The sequence below is a fragment of the Pyxicephalus adspersus genome, chromosome 4 (assembly GCF_032062135.1).
Source record: "Pyxicephalus adspersus chromosome 4, UCB_Pads_2.0, whole genome shotgun sequence".
NCBI classification, from domain to species: domain Eukaryota; kingdom Metazoa; phylum Chordata; class Amphibia; order Anura; family Pyxicephalidae; genus Pyxicephalus; species Pyxicephalus adspersus.
Genome location: NC_092861.1, coordinates 54,896,901 through 54,915,556, shown reverse-complemented (window position 1 = coordinate 54,915,556; position 18,656 = coordinate 54,896,901). Strand labels below are relative to the sequence as shown.

General features: G+C 35.0%; 1 protein-coding gene across 1 annotated transcript in view; it reads right to left on the bottom strand.

Annotated features, from left to right (window-relative positions):
• Positions 1-18,058, bottom strand: part of LOC140328540 (probable cation-transporting ATPase 13A4) — a 38,031-nt gene extending 19,973 nt beyond the window's left edge. Inside the window, exons 1-16 of the mRNA XM_072408222.1 lie at positions 17,953-18,058; positions 15,953-16,126; positions 13,864-13,992; positions 12,922-12,992; positions 12,739-12,819; positions 12,072-12,141; positions 9,448-9,582; positions 9,276-9,348; positions 8,721-8,852; positions 8,215-8,385; positions 7,275-7,432; positions 6,298-6,486; positions 5,638-5,699; positions 4,681-4,831; positions 4,320-4,406; positions 3,002-3,158 (exon numbers count right to left, since the gene is read on the bottom strand). Of these exons, the coding sequence (XP_072264323.1) occupies positions 3,002-3,158; positions 4,320-4,406; positions 4,681-4,831; positions 5,638-5,699; positions 6,298-6,486; positions 7,275-7,432; positions 8,215-8,385; positions 8,721-8,852; positions 9,276-9,348; positions 9,448-9,582; positions 12,072-12,141; positions 12,739-12,819; positions 12,922-12,992; positions 13,864-13,992; positions 15,953-16,126; positions 17,953-18,000 (1,888 nt within the window). The 5' untranslated portion in view covers positions 18,001-18,058. The remainder of the gene's footprint in view (positions 1-3,001; positions 3,159-4,319; positions 4,407-4,680; positions 4,832-5,637; positions 5,700-6,297; positions 6,487-7,274; positions 7,433-8,214; positions 8,386-8,720; positions 8,853-9,275; positions 9,349-9,447; positions 9,583-12,071; positions 12,142-12,738; positions 12,820-12,921; positions 12,993-13,863; positions 13,993-15,952; positions 16,127-17,952) is intronic.
• Positions 18,059-18,656: the final 598 nt, after the last annotated feature.

The following is an 18,656-nucleotide window of genomic DNA, read 5'->3' as shown; positions in this document are numbered from 1 at the left end:
AGGTATCATCACCCAAATACCCATGGATAATATTGATATAATGGGCCTGATGAATTAAAGCTCTCCAAGGCAGGATAAGATATACTTTCATCATTGAACCTGAGTGATCCAGCAAACTTGCAATGGACCTGGTCCAGGATTGAAAGCATTTGCTAAAAATGGGTTTAATAAATCAGGGCATAACAACATTTGGGTACATAACATTGCTGAACTTAGACCTGGCTAGATGAAGCAACCCTAGAATATACCACTGCCCCCAGAGGCACCCCATATCATAACAATGCCCCTACAGGAACCCCAGATCATATCACTGCCTCCACAGACCTGGGAACATTTTTGACAGGCAGTTCATTTAGAATAGTGGCAGATTTTCATTAAAGAGATTTACACTTCTACTATCCTCTGTTTACACAAATGGTTTACCTAAATATCAGGGGTGTTAAAGCACTGCAATAAGTGTGTCTGGTTCTTCTTATTGCAGGCATTTTGGGATTAATGTACCCAAAGTCTAGACATTATTAATTTTTCAAAGTAAACACTAAGATTAGAAATTAAGATACATTTGTGCTCATTTTAAATACACAAGCATGTGCAGGGGAAACGTAAAAATAGATTTTTTTCCCTTTCACATGACTGGGGTATAAAAAAGTGAGCACCACTTTACCTCATTTAGGCTTAATCTACACGGATGTTTTCCCCAGCGTTTAACCTGAAGCTTTAAAAGCCCATGTTTGAAATTCCCATGCATTCCAATAGGCTAATCTACACCAGGATGTTTCCTTGAGGCACGTTTATGAGCGTTATCTATAAGATTGCTTGCAAAAATTAAAACGCAGGATAACCATGAGAAAATGGCCAAAAATGCGGGAAAGTGCTTAAAAATGCTCCTATTGATTTCAAAGGAGGCTTTTACAAGCATTTTTAAACTTTTTATGAAAGCTTCCATTGAAAACAATGGGGGCTTTTATAAGCGTTTTTAGCAGGACTTTGGAATCTGGAAAACCCCTTTAATAAGGAGACTCCCAGATCTCCACCACCCTACCCTGGGGAATGAGTACAGGGGTACATAAAAAACCCCTTACGCATTCCCTGAAAGGGTTAAAATATGTGTAAAAAATAGGACAAGGCTTTTTTTTTTTTAAGTATTTTAATGAATGTGTGTGCTTTGTGTAATTAAACTTTTTTTTTACATGTTATCCCACAATGACAGGATGATTCCAACAGCTGCATTCATTCATCAGCACAGCTGTGGGACTCCTCCTGACAGTGAGGGATCCCCGGGCACTAGTGGCTAAATGAGGACAAGCCTCCCTATTCACCTCTAGTTCTTTGTGATTGGCTAAGGGTTTTCCTTTTCTCAGCCATTTAGCACTAGACTCGAATGGGGAGACTTGTCCTCATTCACCTCTACTGCTTTGTGATTGGCTGAGAAAAGTGAAACCCTGATGACAGCTCAAGCATTATCAGGATTTCTGTTTCCTCAGTCAATTGGGCAGCGGCCAATCACTCCTGCAGCCCTAGAGGAACTGTGACATGTGTTCTGTATCAAAGAGGACATACTACAATTCCGCTAGGGCTGTGGGAGTAATCAGAATCAGCTCCGCTGATCGCTGCGCTCCATGATTGGCTGAAGAAAGGGAAATCCTGATGATGCTTTAGCTGTCATCGGGGTTTCCCTTTTCTCAGCCAATCACAAAGCACTACAGGTGAATGGAGACAAGTCTCCCCATTCAAGTCAAGTGCTAAATGGCTGAGAAAAGGAAAACCTCAGCCAATCACAAAGCACTAGAGGTGAATGGGGAGCCTTGTCCTCATTTAACTTCTAGTGCCCGGGGATCCCTAACTGTCAGGAGGAGTCCCATGGCTGTGCTCATGAATGAATGGAGCTGTGGGAATAATCCTGTCAGTGTGGGATAACCTGTAAAAAAAAAGCTTAATTACACAAAAACACACACGCTTAATAAAATACTTTAAGATAAAAGCTTTGTCCTGTTTTTTACACATATTTTAACCCTTTCAGGGAATGAGTAAGGGGGTTTTTTGTACCCCTGTACTCATTCCCTGAAAAGGATAAAAGTAAAACGTTTATACAGGCTTGTGTAACATCACAGCAATTTGTGGTAAAACACGTCACAGGCATTTGTAGACATTTTTTTAGCGTTTTAAAGGCAAGCTTTTTTAAAAAACACATGGTCAGGGTCAGGAAAAGGACCCCACCGGGAGGGGGGGCGCCGGGCAGAGCGGCGGAACTGAGCATGCGATGGGAGAGTGGGCAGGTTGTGTGCAGTGACACAGCCCACCCACTGGGCGGGTTGTGTCCCTGCACACGACCCACCCACTATCCCATCACAGGCTCTGAGCTTGCAATAGAAGAGTGGGAGGGCTGTCACTGCACACAACCCGCCCACTCTCCTATCACAGGCTCAGATCTGCGATGGGGGAGTGGGCGGGGCTATTCCATCATGACATCACATTCAGTGGCATCATGATGGATTAACCCCACCCACTCCACCATCGACCCGGCCCCTCTGGCAAATTTTTTTTCAGATTGGGCCCCTGACTAAAATAGTTTGCCCACCCCTGGTGTAGACCCAGCCTTACTAAGCTTACAAAAACACTTAATTACATGATCTTTTTCTATACCTACACATTAAACCTAATTACTAAAAATGTGACTGCATCCTATTATTCTTTAGAATTAATTTACTAAAAAATTGGGACTGCAGATTTAACAAAGTAATTCTCCACTTGGTTTAGTGAGGTAAATATGTGTTCATTTTAAATTCTCATGTTCACCCCCTTTGTGAGTGTGGATGTTTTTCTCTATGTGATTTAAAAACAAAACAGCTATTCTAAAACTGTATTTTATTTGGTAGTATATGCTAAGAGAAAAAAACTCCACATCCACATTCCACTTATACCTAAACCACTATATTAGTAATGACTGAACCTTTAATTGTTATTTTTATCAACATTTTACCCAGTGCAATACATTATTAACCTGTGTCAGGTTTACAGTGACGAATAACCATTTCTGGGGCTCCTTTCATAAACACTGTCAGGTTGCTCTCTCCCATAACCTGAGTGATCACCGACATTCTCTGCACACTGGAGGAGAAAGGAAACTGATGTAAGATGATGATTCCTTCCACAGGCACCTAAATGAAAACAAGAATTCTGTTACTTACTATTCTTACTGGAAACTAAGTGTTTTTTATCGTTAATTGTAACACACCAACATCATAGATAGACATAAAAACTTTAAAGCATTTACAGCACAGAAGCAACCAAACTGCTTTTTATGTTTTGGATGGATATGGGAGGAATAAATATTACTTTTTAAGTCCTTGTGGATATTCTTGATATTCAATTCCATTATCCAGGAGCAAGCAACATCACTGTGTACAGTAGCGCTATGATATATCAGTAGATTATAAAATTAATTTTTTATACTAGACCAGTGGTCACCAGCCAGTGATCCGTGAGAAAATTTTGTTGGTCCACGGCTCTGGCTGGTGCATCCCGAGCAGTGGGACGCACCGACCAGAGACGCGAACCACGTCCTCTGTACAGATCCCAGGCTCAGGGAGACACAACACGTTCACTCTCCCATCGCAAGCTCAGATCTGCGATTGGAGAGTAGGCAGGTTCTGGAATCATGAATAAATTTGTTCGCTCCTTTAAGTGACAACTGGAGCCAGCAAATTTAGTTGTTTCCTGGTCCGAAAAGGTTGGCTACCACTGTACTAGACCATTCTCATTTGAGATTCTTGGTTTTCAGGAAAATTTCATTTGCTGATAAATGTACTGGGGTGGCTGGGGAGAACTGACTTTGCTGGAAATATATATCTCTTTTATGAGCATAAAATGCCCACCTCTCAAGATGAAGCATTACATTTACCTGCAAAATGGGCAGAATTGTCCCCTGTTTTCTTGGTAATGAGCCATAAAGCGTGAACAATTATTGTGACTAATAACAAATCTTCATATTGTTAACTTGTGTATTACATGACATATAACTATAATTTGAGATGGATGAATGTTTTTAATGACTGCTTAAGTAAATATATTATTTTTATGAAATGGTTTTGAAGTGATCATGTGCCAGAAGAGTCCCACAGAAAAAAAATCATCTTTGTAAGTATACATGTAAAATAAATAGATGTTATTTATCATTTATTGTCAAAATGAATGCCTAATACTGACTCCTGTTGCCAATATATAAGCTTTCTACATTTCCAAAGACTGTATTACAATTGTATGGTAGATGTATGTTGTCTCGTATTTTCTAAATTGGAGGAATGGAAAAAGTGACTTGCCTTTCCTGCTCCAGATCCAGGTCTTGCTATTGTGCAATCAATAGGGGCCCCAGCCTCTACCATTTTAGCTTCATAGTCTTGAAGTTCCTGTTCCAACATTTAAACAAATAAATAGTATTAGGAATATGTTATACCTAAAATAACCCCTACATTTCACAATACTCATATATTGAATTGATTTCATAACACTTTTACAGAGATTACAGATAAGCATATTGTCGTGAGTAATGTTATCCTTAAAAGAACATTATCCTATTAAGAAGATAACATGATTTTAGCTAGTGTCTTAACCGGATTACTACATTTTACCCCAGTAATAATAACCAGCCTAAGGCTGATGTAATATAGGAAAATAATGTACCCATCCTGTTCCTTCAAACATCTTCAAATCCAGTGGATCTCCATTTAATTTCCCATCTATTTTGATTAGGGAGTGGCAGCTAGCCATGGCCTGAAGTACTAGGCTCCAGGGTAGAATATTGGAGCTGTTGAGCAAAATTATTTCCTGGAATCTGCAAAGATGTACAGAAAATATAGAGTTATAGAGATGTACAGAAAATACAGAGAGAAATTTAAAACATAACAGTCTGTAGAACACAAATATATATATATAAAATGGTAAATGAAGATACATTTCGGTTAACCCATAGTTAGGAATAGATTCCCTAAGTTTTCACTGGTAATTTCTAAAATTAAAATCTAGAAAATATACAGTATTGAAGTACACAAATTTATCCAGAAAAGTAAGGGGTCAAGGTGCATAGGAAAAAAGGCTGGACCTATGGCAAGGTGAATTTTCACTCTTTCAAAAAAATTAAAAGACCAAGGTGACACATGCTTGCAGCATTTATCTATACAATAAATATTATGTTTGTGTAGGCTTGTTTTATCAATTAGGGAGATAAGATAAGTTAAAAGCTAGAAGATAAATCACAGAGGATAGGTGGACCTGGTTAAGTTATCTATCAATATATAGATCTGTAAGTGGACTTTCATTAAAAGATTAGTTTAATTTGTTATTTGAAGTCTTATAATTGAATTGTTTTGATTGATTTATTATAATCATTGCAAGTGTATAATTCCAGGATTGAAAATTGAAGCAAGTAGTATTTGAAGAGAAAAAGAAACCCATTGGAAATCCCAAAGACACAAAGACTTTTATGTATGACATAGTAGAAGCAGAGCTTTAGGGTGTTGCATGCTATGGAACCTAATTCTATGTAAGTGGAAATAATGTTTTTGTGATATTCCTTGTGATCTTATTTATATTTACTGTGGTGTATTAGTGCATATTTCTCACTGGTTGACTGAAACTTACCTACTGTTATCACAAGGAAGAACGGCATAGAGATCTAAAATATCTTCTGTTAAAGTGCCTGTCTAAAATAAATTATAATAAACATATTCATTTTCATTATACAAATGGTTTTCAACAAAGTTATTTCAATATTGCTCAGTGTTTGTTATTTTGGCTCTTTGTTTCACTGAAGGGTCCCTTTTGCCCCTAGCCCCTGTCCATTGGCCCCTGTTAGGTTCCTAAAGAGATGATGAAGAAAATATTTTCACAACATTGGATAATTAAGATAAATGTATACCTTTAAAATAGGTGATAAAATAATAATAACCAGAAGAAATATTTTAAGGTATACCGAAAACTATTTATGTCGGGGAATACTCATTCATCATTCATAGGAATGTATTTTAGATGTACGTTGTAACACGTTGCATAACAGTGGTTACTGTAATTACAAGAAAAGGATATGACTTTAAGAGATATTTAAAGGGATTAGTCATCTGGCAAAGACACAGGTTGTGCTGTAAAAGTAGTAGATATACAGGAGCATTTAACAAATCTGCTGGTGGTCACAGATTTAAGTAGCTCACCAGTGTGATGCATTATGCTGCATTTTCCTTTCACCATGCAGTGATCATGGAAAACATTTATGGAATGCAAACCATTCAATAAGATTAAACTTACTTTGTCAAAACATACAAGATTTAATTGCCCAGCCAAATTAATCCTTTGTGGACTGATGCAGAATATACCCAGTTTCTTTAGTCTTGTTTGTCCATAAAGAAGACCCAGTGTAATGGTGGCCGGTAGGGCAGCATTTACAGCTGCTGTAAGCATCAATAATGACATCAATACTACATCATGTACACTGGCCTGTAAAAAAAAACAATGAGGAAAACAGTTTAACTATGGTAATGTTTTTTTTTATGTATGTAAAATCTTTCTATTACTCTCAATTTCAGATAGAAAAAAATAGGTGAACCTTGAGTGAAAATGTAATTATACAATCATAGTTGGCTATGATATACTCCCAGTGTAATGACTTCCCTATTTGCAACCTCTTTGGGTTAGTATGGAAGAATTGCTTTAGACTAATGGGTGCCTCTACATAAACTCTGGTTGCACCCAAACCACTTGATCGCAGAATTGCCACACAAAACATATTACTTACAAAATATCTCACATAAGTGAAACATTAATAAAAAGAATTTCTTTTTTTCAGCTATTTGCCCAAAAAATGTGATAATTTTTTTGCTAACAGACTATATTGTGTATGCTTGGTGAAAAATTTGGTTTTAAAATGTATAGCCCCTAATGCCTAGGAGGTTTGGAGTTCTAGAGAGATAATAAAGCCAATGGTGTTCTGCCTGCCTAATGTCCTATGATGCTAGCTCTCGATAAGGCTACTAAAAGTAACAAAAAAACTAGCACACAATAACACTAATATATGTATCCTATAAATTTCATTATTTCAATGCTTTTAATTGCATGTTCTGAAAATATTTTGTTACTAATACAACATGAAGAAACAGTATTGTTTTGCAAGTGATTTGACTCTTACATATATTCATGATAATTTCTATCCAAAAAAAACAACTATTGCAACTATTACTATTACTAGTAATTACTATTACTAAAATAAATTAAAACTGCATACATACCCCATTTTTTGAAAAAACAATTGCTGTATAGATAACTGCACATATAGCCATAACCCCAAGTACAGATAGAAACCTGAGGGCTTCTCTGTGCAGCTTCACATTAATTGGCTTGTTGTAGAGAATGAATCTTACAAGATCTCCTTTCGCTGTATTAAACCCTAAAAAACATTTTACCATTAGTACTTAAATATTAAAGCTACAACCGCAGTTTTAAAAGTTCTGGAATCAGCTGATGGAAGTACACAACTGGGTCTTAAATTCAGCTTTCCCAGACACATTTGCTAGTTACAAATGCATATGCAAATCTCAGTATCTATTTGCACATAGGAATGTCTTTCTGACCATCACTGATCTACTGGGCCAGATTTATTAAAACTCTCCAAGGCTGGTGAAGATCCACTTTCATTTGTATACCTGGGTAATCCAGCAAACCTTCAATGGATTTCTTTAATTTGCTATTTGTTAACAAATGTTTTTAATCCTGGACCAAATCCATTCCAGGATTGCTTGGATCACCTAGGCTATGAAAGTATACCTTTTCAGTCTTGAAGAGCTTTAATAAATCAGACCCACGGTAAGATGTGTATATAGTAATTATAGAAGGGGGTCCCCAAAGACCCAAAAGGTATTTAAAGGGTGAAAATAACACATGTGAAAAAGGTTGAGAAACAATGGCCTAACTGCATTCTCATCACATTGTTCTTCAATTTAGGCAGCGATACTGGCCACAAAGGGCAATTGCTACTCAGACTAGTTTAATAAAAGAAAACTTTATCTATTTTGTTTCATACTCTCAGATGCCCCTGTCAACCAGCCTTTGACACGGTCATGGTATAGCAGAAGTGTCAAGAAAAAGAGGAAAGCCTTAAAATGTAGTACTTTTATGAAGATTAAACAACTAATAAGAGCAATGCAAATGAATAGCTTATATATAGCACACCAGTTTGTAGGACAACAGCTTTAACAAGTTCTTTTTCATTTCCCTTTGTTTGGATCACTTCAGTTCCACAAAACAGCACATGTCTCTTATAGTCATCACCGCTGTGTGCCATCCATGGAATGGAGTTGTCGATATTTGGAAGAGGGGTTTTCATCACTGGAATACTTTCTCCTAAATATAAGAGAGGATACAAATCAATGAAATATATTGACATTCAAGGTCACACTTTGAATATATGTATTGTGAATCTGTGATGTACTTCTCAGAGAGGGCAAATGCTGTCTTATTGGAATAAGTTGTTAAGGACAAATCCGAATTGTGCAGCCAAATATACATAATGTTTAGGCAATGCAACTTCCTATGCCACATTTTTGGACCTGATTTATTAAAGCTCTCCAAGGCTGGAGAGGAAACACTTTCATAAGTGAAGCTGGGTGATCCAGCAAACCTGGGAAAAATTATAAATATTAATATTATATATTAGAATTATTTTTATTAATTCCTACCTGTCAACATTGCTTCATTCACAGTGCATCCACCATTTAATAATATGGCATCACATGGCAGAAAAAGTTTATTACCAGCCAATATAATAACATCTCCAGGAACTAAAGACTGGCACTGCATTTCTTCGATTTCTGGAAAAAAAAGTCATGAAATTGGTCAAAAAAAGTTGAACAAACCAAAACGAAAGTGGAACTTCTATTTTTAAATGCAATTAGTGCAGTTTCCGAAAATTGATTTAATTTCAGCCACTTGTCACCCCACATATCAGATTTTAAGGTAAAAGAATAGCAGTACCAGAGGCCACTCAGATGGTATTTATAGACAATTTTCATCTCCAGTGTCAGATAAAAACAATTTTTCATTGCCAAACCCAAGGTACTGTTCCTGTAAGTAAAAATGGTGTGAAGAGTCTAAGGAAACACAAGGGCCATTTTGACCATAGTTTTGCTTTAATTATAAGTGGGACATCTGTCTACATTTTACTCCTGTGGTATATAGAAACAGTGACCTGGATGGTATGTAATCCTAAATATCTCTGCTTGTATTACTGTTACCTCCATTTTTGTGAAGCACTGTGACCATAATGCTGTTATTTGATGCAGACATTTTGTGTAGTTTGACGGATTGCTAAACGAAAAACCAGAGATGAAAAGTATGGTTAATATGAATATTTCTATTGTTTAATAAAAAAGAAACACAGAACTGAATACAAACGAACATACTTACCTTTCTCAGATTGTATACAGTTGCAGAAATGGACATAAAAGACATAAAAATAATAGCTAAGCTATATTCAATGTATGATGTAGCAATCCATATACTTAAAGAGTAGGCTTGAAAAACATAAAATGGGTTGAAAACCTGCAAAAGACAAAACGTAAATAATTAGCACAGTTTTATTAGCACAGCTAATAATGTTCTTTATGAACATCTAGTAAAAGAGTAACACATTTTGACATGATTGTTCAGTATAACATTTTCATTAGTCATAGTCATAGTTATTAGTCAGTAACTATAATTGTTATCCAGCAAACCATTAACCGTAATTATGTACAGCTGACCACAAAAGTCTCTCTTCCACAACCAACATCAGACACTGTAGATTAGGGAAAATTGTTTTACCAGGATCTATCCCTGAGCAAAAAAAGGGCTCACTTATTAGCATCACAACTTTATTTATTTATGTTTTTCCTTAGTTTCTTTTCAGTGAAAAAAGTCAAATAAAATAATTAAAACAATGGTATGCAAAACACATGAAAACAAAAAAAAAACAAAAGTTATGAAACAAGCTAAAACACACTAAGATAAACACATACAAAACAAGGAGAACCTGGGTGATCCAAGTTTGCTGGATCACCCAGGTTCACCAATGATATCCTATATTTTCCTGTCTTGGAGAGTTAAATTAAATCAGGCTCTTAGTCCACTGAAAATAATCCCCACAGATACTTTTGGTTTAAGTCCCAGTTGGGAGTGCCTCCTGGCTACAAGAAGAAGAATGCAAAAAGTAGTATTCACTTGGAAAGAGCCACCGGTATGGAACACAAATTAGGGGTTTTTCTTTATTTCAGCGAAAAGACCTATTTTTACAGATGAAATTCAAAGAACTTGGTTTTGGCTTCAGATTTTTTTTTTATACAGAAAAATAGAAAATAAAATGTAAAGCAGAAAAAAAAGCTTTGGCAGAACCAATAAACAAATTTTATTTTGCTCTTTTTTACTGGATCCTGATTACTTTTTCTTGTTTGTTTACACTGCACTGTACATGCACCATGTGGTTTGGAGACTGGGTCAATATGCAGCACTGCTGCAAAAACACCCAGATGCCAGGAGCAATGAGCGTGATTTATTAAATCTCTCCAAGGCTGGAGAGGATACATGTTCATCAGTGAAACTGGGTGATCCAGCAAACCTGGAATGGATTTCATGGTCATTTGCTATTTTTTGGCAAATGTTTTCATTCCTGGACCAGATTAATTCCAGGTTTGTCATCAATGCCCAAAGAGGATTGCCATTGTTCTGGAAGAATCTACACTAAAGATGGCAGCTTAAGGGGATTTAGCAATGACAGGTTCCTGGACACCTACAAAAAGTGTCCACCATTATCAGAATGCATACTTCCTAATTATAACAAAAGCTAACTCCCTTCAACAAAAATGTTGTTCCGCTTTAATGCTTGTTGCACAGTTGATGTAGCAGAAAATATAAATAAAAAAGTTATGATGCAGGGACTTAAATTTTAACAATAGCTTCTACTGCATACATTTATTAAAACTGGCTTATAACTGACAGTATTCATGCTTTTCTTTTTCAGAAAATGTTCTAACAATGTGCTCTTTTGTAGAATGTAATACTTCTTTTCTTGGCAGATTAAAATTCAATGGCTATTTGCACTGCATGGTCTCTAAAAGATCAATTTGTCCTCTGCAAACTGTGCATTTGTAAGTCAAAGCAACAAGTCTTACTCGCATATTTTGTGGTCACATGACTGTCACAATTAATAACACAAATTGTTTCATTTGTTTCCAATATTCAGATAATGGTAATTGAAAATATTACTCAGATTCCCACAAGCATATTTTTCATGAATGTATTATAATAAAGTAAATTAAAATTATAGGCCTTCCCTTGGCCGAGCATGACCTAATGTTTGCAAATAAGAATTGATCAGAGTAATGTTTTGTTTGTTTGCACTGTTTTCTTTTTGGATCTAAAGTTCAGATTGAGTAATTATGTGATTGAAAAGGGAACAGATACATACAGCATCAGATGAGCAAAAGATGAAAACTTTGTGTGATCTTGGCTATGTGACTTTTCAAACATGTTCAAGTTAATCTTAAAATGACTGTCATACTAATATGTATGTATTTAGCTCATTTAACGTGAACTTCTATTGGAATTTAAATTTAAAATGTTCTTTCAATACAAATAAATAAATAAAAAACAGCAAGCAAAGGAAGAATGTTTACACTCACATGTTCTGTTGTCCATCCCTCTAAATGTATCTCTACACCTGGTGACAGTGGTGAACATCTATTCTATCTTACTGAATACATACCTCCTCTGACAATGTTCACCACACACATTTTATTAGAAGGAAACCAAAATACACTCATCAGTTCTGTTAATTTGTAATTGTCCCTAGCACAAAGTGATTTGAGGAGCCCTAATCCAATTCTGTATATGACGCTTGCGTACTTAGGTATGCAGCTATCACTGTACTGTGTAGTTTTGCTCACAAGATACTTAATTTATATAGATATATATATATATTTATATCTATATCTTATATCTGTATTAATATGGCATTTTCAAGGACATTTAGCATTTAATAGGTACTAACATCCTACCTCTTTGAAAAGTAGTTTCCAGATTGGAATGACCTTCACTGTAATTGTGTTTAATCCACAGATTTGTCGTCTGGCAAAATACAACCAAAATATACATTTTATTTTAACCATCTTGTTCTATCAAAAGCTTCTCTTAAACTCTTTATAGAAATATAAATGTTTTAAAATATTAATGTGTGAGCACAGAAATAAAGCTGGATTTCTCCTATCTAACAAAGGCTTAGACCTGGACCAAGTTAGTCTAGTGGCCTAGACTGAAGAGTTGAATCTAATAAAATCCAGCAAAACATTAAACTAGGGATATGTTCTGCAGGTTAGAGATCAGCAGTTTCCAAAACATTTTACACAAAATATTAGATACCTCCATTAAACCTCTTACACTTAGAAGATATACTTGTCTAAGTTTATTTGTAGCCTTAGAACCAGATGTACAGCTTTCCCAGTGAGGTACAATGGTCACTTCTCAATTTGATTACCGTATTTATTTAATCACTGAATATGAAGAAAAATATGTGTAACAAAAGCTTCGGTGGTAGTTCTGTTAGTATTAACTGAAAAAAAGTCAATACAATTAAGCAGAACAAATCGAGTAGAACAACCCAGAAAGTCTGTCAAAGTAGAATAATACATCTGTCTTGGTTCACAATATTAACCAAGTCAAAAATACCTTATATCTTGTTCTTCTTTGCTCAAACCATAGCCATATTTTGAGTGAATATCTGCACAGGAAAGAGATTCATCCAAGATGCTGCAATTAGAATACCATACAGTAAGAATTCACTTATATATATATATATATATTAGATTACATGGATTTCATCTTCATTTTGTAATATTTCATTCAACTTACCCAATCTTCTTAAACATGTTTAGAGAAGGTATCCAAACATAACGTATTTTTTGAACCTCTAAATATCGTACCTGTAAAAGGATAATGAATTACACAATAATTAATGTTATGTGCATTTTGAAAATAAAAATATACCTGATTGCAGGTCTTACAAAAAATATATTACCTTAATAATAATACAATACATTTATTATGTATACCTATTGTTAGTAAATCCATTTATTCCTTAAATAAACCACAGATATCTGAAAGAATGAGGTGTACTGTATGACACCTGTTTTCTCAGGTCCAGCCACCCAAAATTCACTCAGTATCTTTAAATTTCTACTGTACTTGATGAACATTTCAACTATTTACCATTACAGACAAAGCAATAAGGGCTAGGACTACACTGATATTATCTAAAATGCTTATAAATGCAAATATAGCTTTTGTATGAATTCTTAAGCATTTTTTAAATGCATTTTGAACTAATATATATGGCAGAGAAAAGGTAAAATAGGAGAAAGCATCAATAAATGCCAAAAAAATTGCCAATCAACACCCAGAAATGCCCATAAACACTTGCAAATTCAAGAAAACAGCTATACAACACAGTTCTCAATCCATTTTGATCAGTGTGTTTTGAGCATTTAGAATTGTTTATAGATGTTTTTAAGCACTGTTGGTTTATGAGCATTTTAACACTGTCCAAACAATGCATTCTGCACAGTGTTTGCAGCTCAGGAGGAAAAAAAAATATCTGGCATGTACAGGCCCCTTGAAACAAATGGGCATTTCAAACATAAGTCATTAACAAGTCCCTGAAAAAAGTACAGTCTTTATGAGAATGTATTAGAAGCCTACCAGGCAGGTCCCACCATGGATAATTGAGCCAAAAACAAAAACCCTCTACCCATCTAAAGGTTTTGATTGACTTATCTTTTGCAACTGCACATTTACCTTTCCCTCTGGTTTCATTACTGATCTACTTGCAAGTGAATTTTCATCTTGTATAAGCTGATGCCACATTTTTTCTCCTGTAGGTTGGATCACAATCACCCGCTTTTTAATGTATTGTTTAAGATCATTCTGTAGAGAGTGGACAATGGTTATACAGTTACAAGCATCAAGATCTGCTTCTGTTATATAGTTCATATCTCACAAAATGATTCTATGATTTACTATCTGACTGCTACTCGCCACAAGGTAAGAGCTTTAGATGAGACAATGACTGTTGGTAGTATCTTACAAAGCTTGATATAATGTAAATTTGTATTTATCCCCTGCCTCATGTTTATTCTCTGACACTGCATCTACATGGTTATCCTAGGCAATTCCAAATGTTACAAACAAATTTCAAGAATTTCAAAATCTTACATAACATTTCCACTGGTGAATATACCTGAAAAAAATAATATCATATTCTTTTAAAACTATTTTATTTATTGCACTTGGCACATATTAAACAGGTAAAACAATTTTTTTATCAGTAAATAATTGATAGATTATTACCCCTTTACATGGATCAGTTAGTTTAGTTGTAGTCTAAAGCAAAAGATCAGCCTAAGGAGTTGTTTCTTAACTAGGCACCATGAAACCCAGGGGTTCTTCCAGTAGTTACTAGGGATTCCCTGAGCAATGAGCAGTTTGTGCCTTTTAGGTCATTTTCCACTGACACCAATGGTACGTTTGCTATTTGTGAGTGTGGCATTCTTCTACTGGCCAGAAATGTAAGAGGAACTCTTACATTTCTACATTAATAACCATCACACTAATATAATGTGAACTGTAGATATAGTGTTATTAGCAGGGTTTCGCTGAAAACATGAGTTATTTCCAAGGGTACCCCATGCTAAAAAGGTTGAGAAACCCTGGCCTAAGGTATTACTGCTGCCGCTCCATACATACAATGCAGTGAGTGAACTTTTCCAAAAGCAACTGAGAAAAGAAGTATCTTAATCCCAAAATCGCTAGTTGTAAATAAAGTAAAGTGAAACAAGTGTAGCTACTAAATGAGCTATAATATATTATTTTTTTTTTTGGGTGTTTAGATACACTTTAATAATCTCAGCACAAATGTAAACTGTAGACTGATGTCCCTATCTTTATTAGACAGTTTGTTATTACATGGTTACATTGTAAGATATTCATAAAACTGTTTAAATCCAGCAGCAGTTTTGCTTGAATATAGAGACTTTGAGTGCTTAATTATGCCCTACTATATGCTATACATCTTTAGTGTTCTTTCTTGTTATCAGGTGTAGTAAACACGTTGCAGCTACTAGACTCTATTAGGAAATGACAAATGCTAATTGTACAATTTTATAACAATTTAGTAAATGGTAGTTACATCTAGCTAAAAACGAGTTCCCTTTCTGTACCTTTAAATTTTATATTAATAAGGCTTTGATAATTGAAACAAGGCAAAGTTATGCTTCCATGTGTGCTGTTGAAAAACCTGCACAGTCAACACACAGTCAACAATTGATAATCCCATACTTTAACATTTGTCAATAAAGCCCCATTGATGTCCTTAAATGTTCCCTCAAGAGGGAAACCAGCCAGATTCAGCTGGACCGTACTCAAACTTGTGTGACTTTGCACAAACTGCAGAAAGTCAGAAGCTAGAACATCATTCAGATGCAAATTAAAGATGGTGTTAGGTATATTTTACAGGGTTACTGATGGATAAAATGTTATTTTAGTTGCTTTTTTGTGTATACATTTTTAGAGCAGGTTCAGACCTACCGCAGGATCAATCAATCCTATGCAGCTAATGGTGGCTGGCACTTTACTCAGTCACTTGCACCGCAGTGCTAAATCTTAAAGAACCAGCATCTACTCACTGCCATTCATTCTCATAGGCACAGTTATTTGTATTCTACAACTTGATGGTATGTGAAGGCACCTGATGACCTCTATTTTTGATTATTAGTGAAGCTTTACAAAATCACTTTGCCTATATTCCTAACAAGTATTGTTTGTAAGTATGACTATGCTATGCTTTAGATTTACAGACAGGATCAAAGGACATATAAATTATACTTACAGTACTTCTAAGCAAAACAACATCAGCTTTTGCTAAACTACATGGGACACAATGGCACCATACATCCAACTCTGGCTTCCAGTAAAAGACAAGCCTCAGGAACCCCAATGACAAAATATAACCAAGGAAACATAGGACACTCCGCCACCTCTCTGATTTGTAACCAAGCAGTTCCTGCAAATTGAAAATAAAAATCAAGTATGATTTATAGAAGATGATAAAGTATGTTTAGGTGTATAACAGTGCTTAAATTTATTTACATTTTTAATCATTGCCATCTCTTCCTTTCTCCAAAAACACAACAAAAATTAGAAAATGTATTTGCAAGGATAAAATCCATCTCTCAACAGAACAGGTGTCCCAATAGGAACCTTTCCCTCACCTTCTGTTTTACTGATGACTGTACAATTTTACATCACTTTTTGTACCGTGGCACATTTTGTACTGTGGCAAAGGGCATTGAAACAAAGAGATAGAATAAATCTCTGCAGCAGGTACAAAGCTAAAAAAAAGGTACAAAGCTAAAAAAAAATTTGACTTTCATTGTACGTTATTAAAATGTACACTGAAGGCCATACATTTTTCTATTTTTTCATCTTACTTTTATCAACACTGTCTTTACTGTTTCGTCATACTTTATGCCCAGAACCCCATTCGTTGTAATGCCTTTTATATTTTACAGGAGAAGTCACTCTGGCAGGGGGCAGTCTCTGGACAGGTTTGGGCACTCATACAAAGGGAATTCATAATGGCAGATGTCAGTGTGAGAGGCCACAACAATGGCTGTCAGTTAGGGGTGGCCTCTATTGATAATGTATTCACCCCTATAACAGAAATACACATATCTACATAGCTTAACCCGACATGTTCAGAATGCATTTTGTGCTGTGTAGGTATGCATGCCATTGTATCCAGTCCTGCTGTTCAATTAACACAGCAACCTGTAATGAAATGACAGATGCCCCTTTTTGGATCATAACATTTTATTATTCTATTTACCCTTAAGATGAAAACCCAGTGTCCAATTCAGACCCAAACCTTGGTTCTCCTAAAAAGGCACTTAGGTTAAAATTGAATGTAGCTTAATGTGCATGTAACCTAAATTATTATTATTTTTGTTAAACTTTATTTATAAAGGGCATATATATGAAGCAGTGCTGTAAATTAAATATGAATGAACTTAGATTTTACTTTACATGCCTAAAACTGGAATATACCAGACCATACATAAAGTAAATATTACCATGACAATTTTGCAACTGATCATTGTTTTCTGATTGCAGTAAAAACTATTTTCTTTTCCTTTGCATAATATTAGGATTTCATAAGTATATAATAGTCTCTTGCTCCAAAATATTATATAATATATTATGTGTGCATTCATAGAACTAGTATAGTATCTAAATATGCTTTTCTTTAGTTTTAGTATAGCCTGAATTTGCAGATGACGTCTCACTACTACTTTTATATTCCCCATAAACTAGTAGGACAAATTTTAAAATCAATAAGAAGACCAAACAACCCAAACACTGAAGTTGGCAACAAATACCAAATGGAATAATTAGTGTATCTACATTCTATGTATAAAATAAGTGATAAACCATTAATCTGTTTTATTTAGTAAATTAGGTGACTTGTAAATCTAATTAAATTACTAAATGCAATTACAACATGTACATGAGTATGGGAAAGAGTTAAAAATCCAGTTAAAAATTATTTTAGGAACAAAATAAATAGGATTAACAAAATACAATATGAGGAACAGAACATCTAACATTACAGAACATTTGCAATCTTCACATATTACATAACAGGTATATTATTGTAATAGCAGGTAGCTCTTGTATGCTTTGTAAAGCTGATTATAACTGTTTATCAGCTATGCGGTTCAGAATATGTTGTGTGGTAGCAATGCAAACTCTCATAACATAAAAAAGTTCCATAGAAATGATCCCTATCTCGTACATCTTACACATACAAAGAATGAACTGTTTGCTCACCATTTCATTTTCTTCTCCTTGATTAAGCACGGCATGTTTTTCTCCCATTTCTTCATCTACTACTCACTACAGATTAGCAAGGGAATTTAGCAATACTGAATAATCCCTCCTGATTTGCAGAATTTCTCTCTGGACTTTTATATTCACAAGCACAACCTCTTCATTTGCCCAATGACTCTGATTGGTATACAGACTTCCCGGTATTTACATACAAGGTTTTTCTTAATTGGTTGAACAAGCCAACAAAAAATAATGGCCTTTAAACGCCACTATGTTATATAATGTTAATGTCAATAGTGTTGGGATATTAGAATCAATCCCACTATTGTACATCATGTAGTGCTGAACACACATTCTTCAAACAAAACCTTATCTATTTATTACATCCATGATTGAGCTGTGTAATATGGAACATAATACTATATTTAAGGCTTTAAGTAGTGGGGAACCAGGCAAATGGGGTTTAATACCCTATAAGTATTACATTTTTACAATTCTTCCAAAATAATAAACTTTATGCTGACTGTCCTTCCTATTTGCTCCAGGATAATATGAATCTATACATGGGTGGAGACAAAACAAAGACATGCACTATGTCCAGCTCTAAATACCACAGTATAAAGACTATAAAGAGTAGGCTGTTGTACTTTTATGTTAAGTTTTTAATGAAAAAAAAACAAAACATTCTTTGTAAATAACATAAA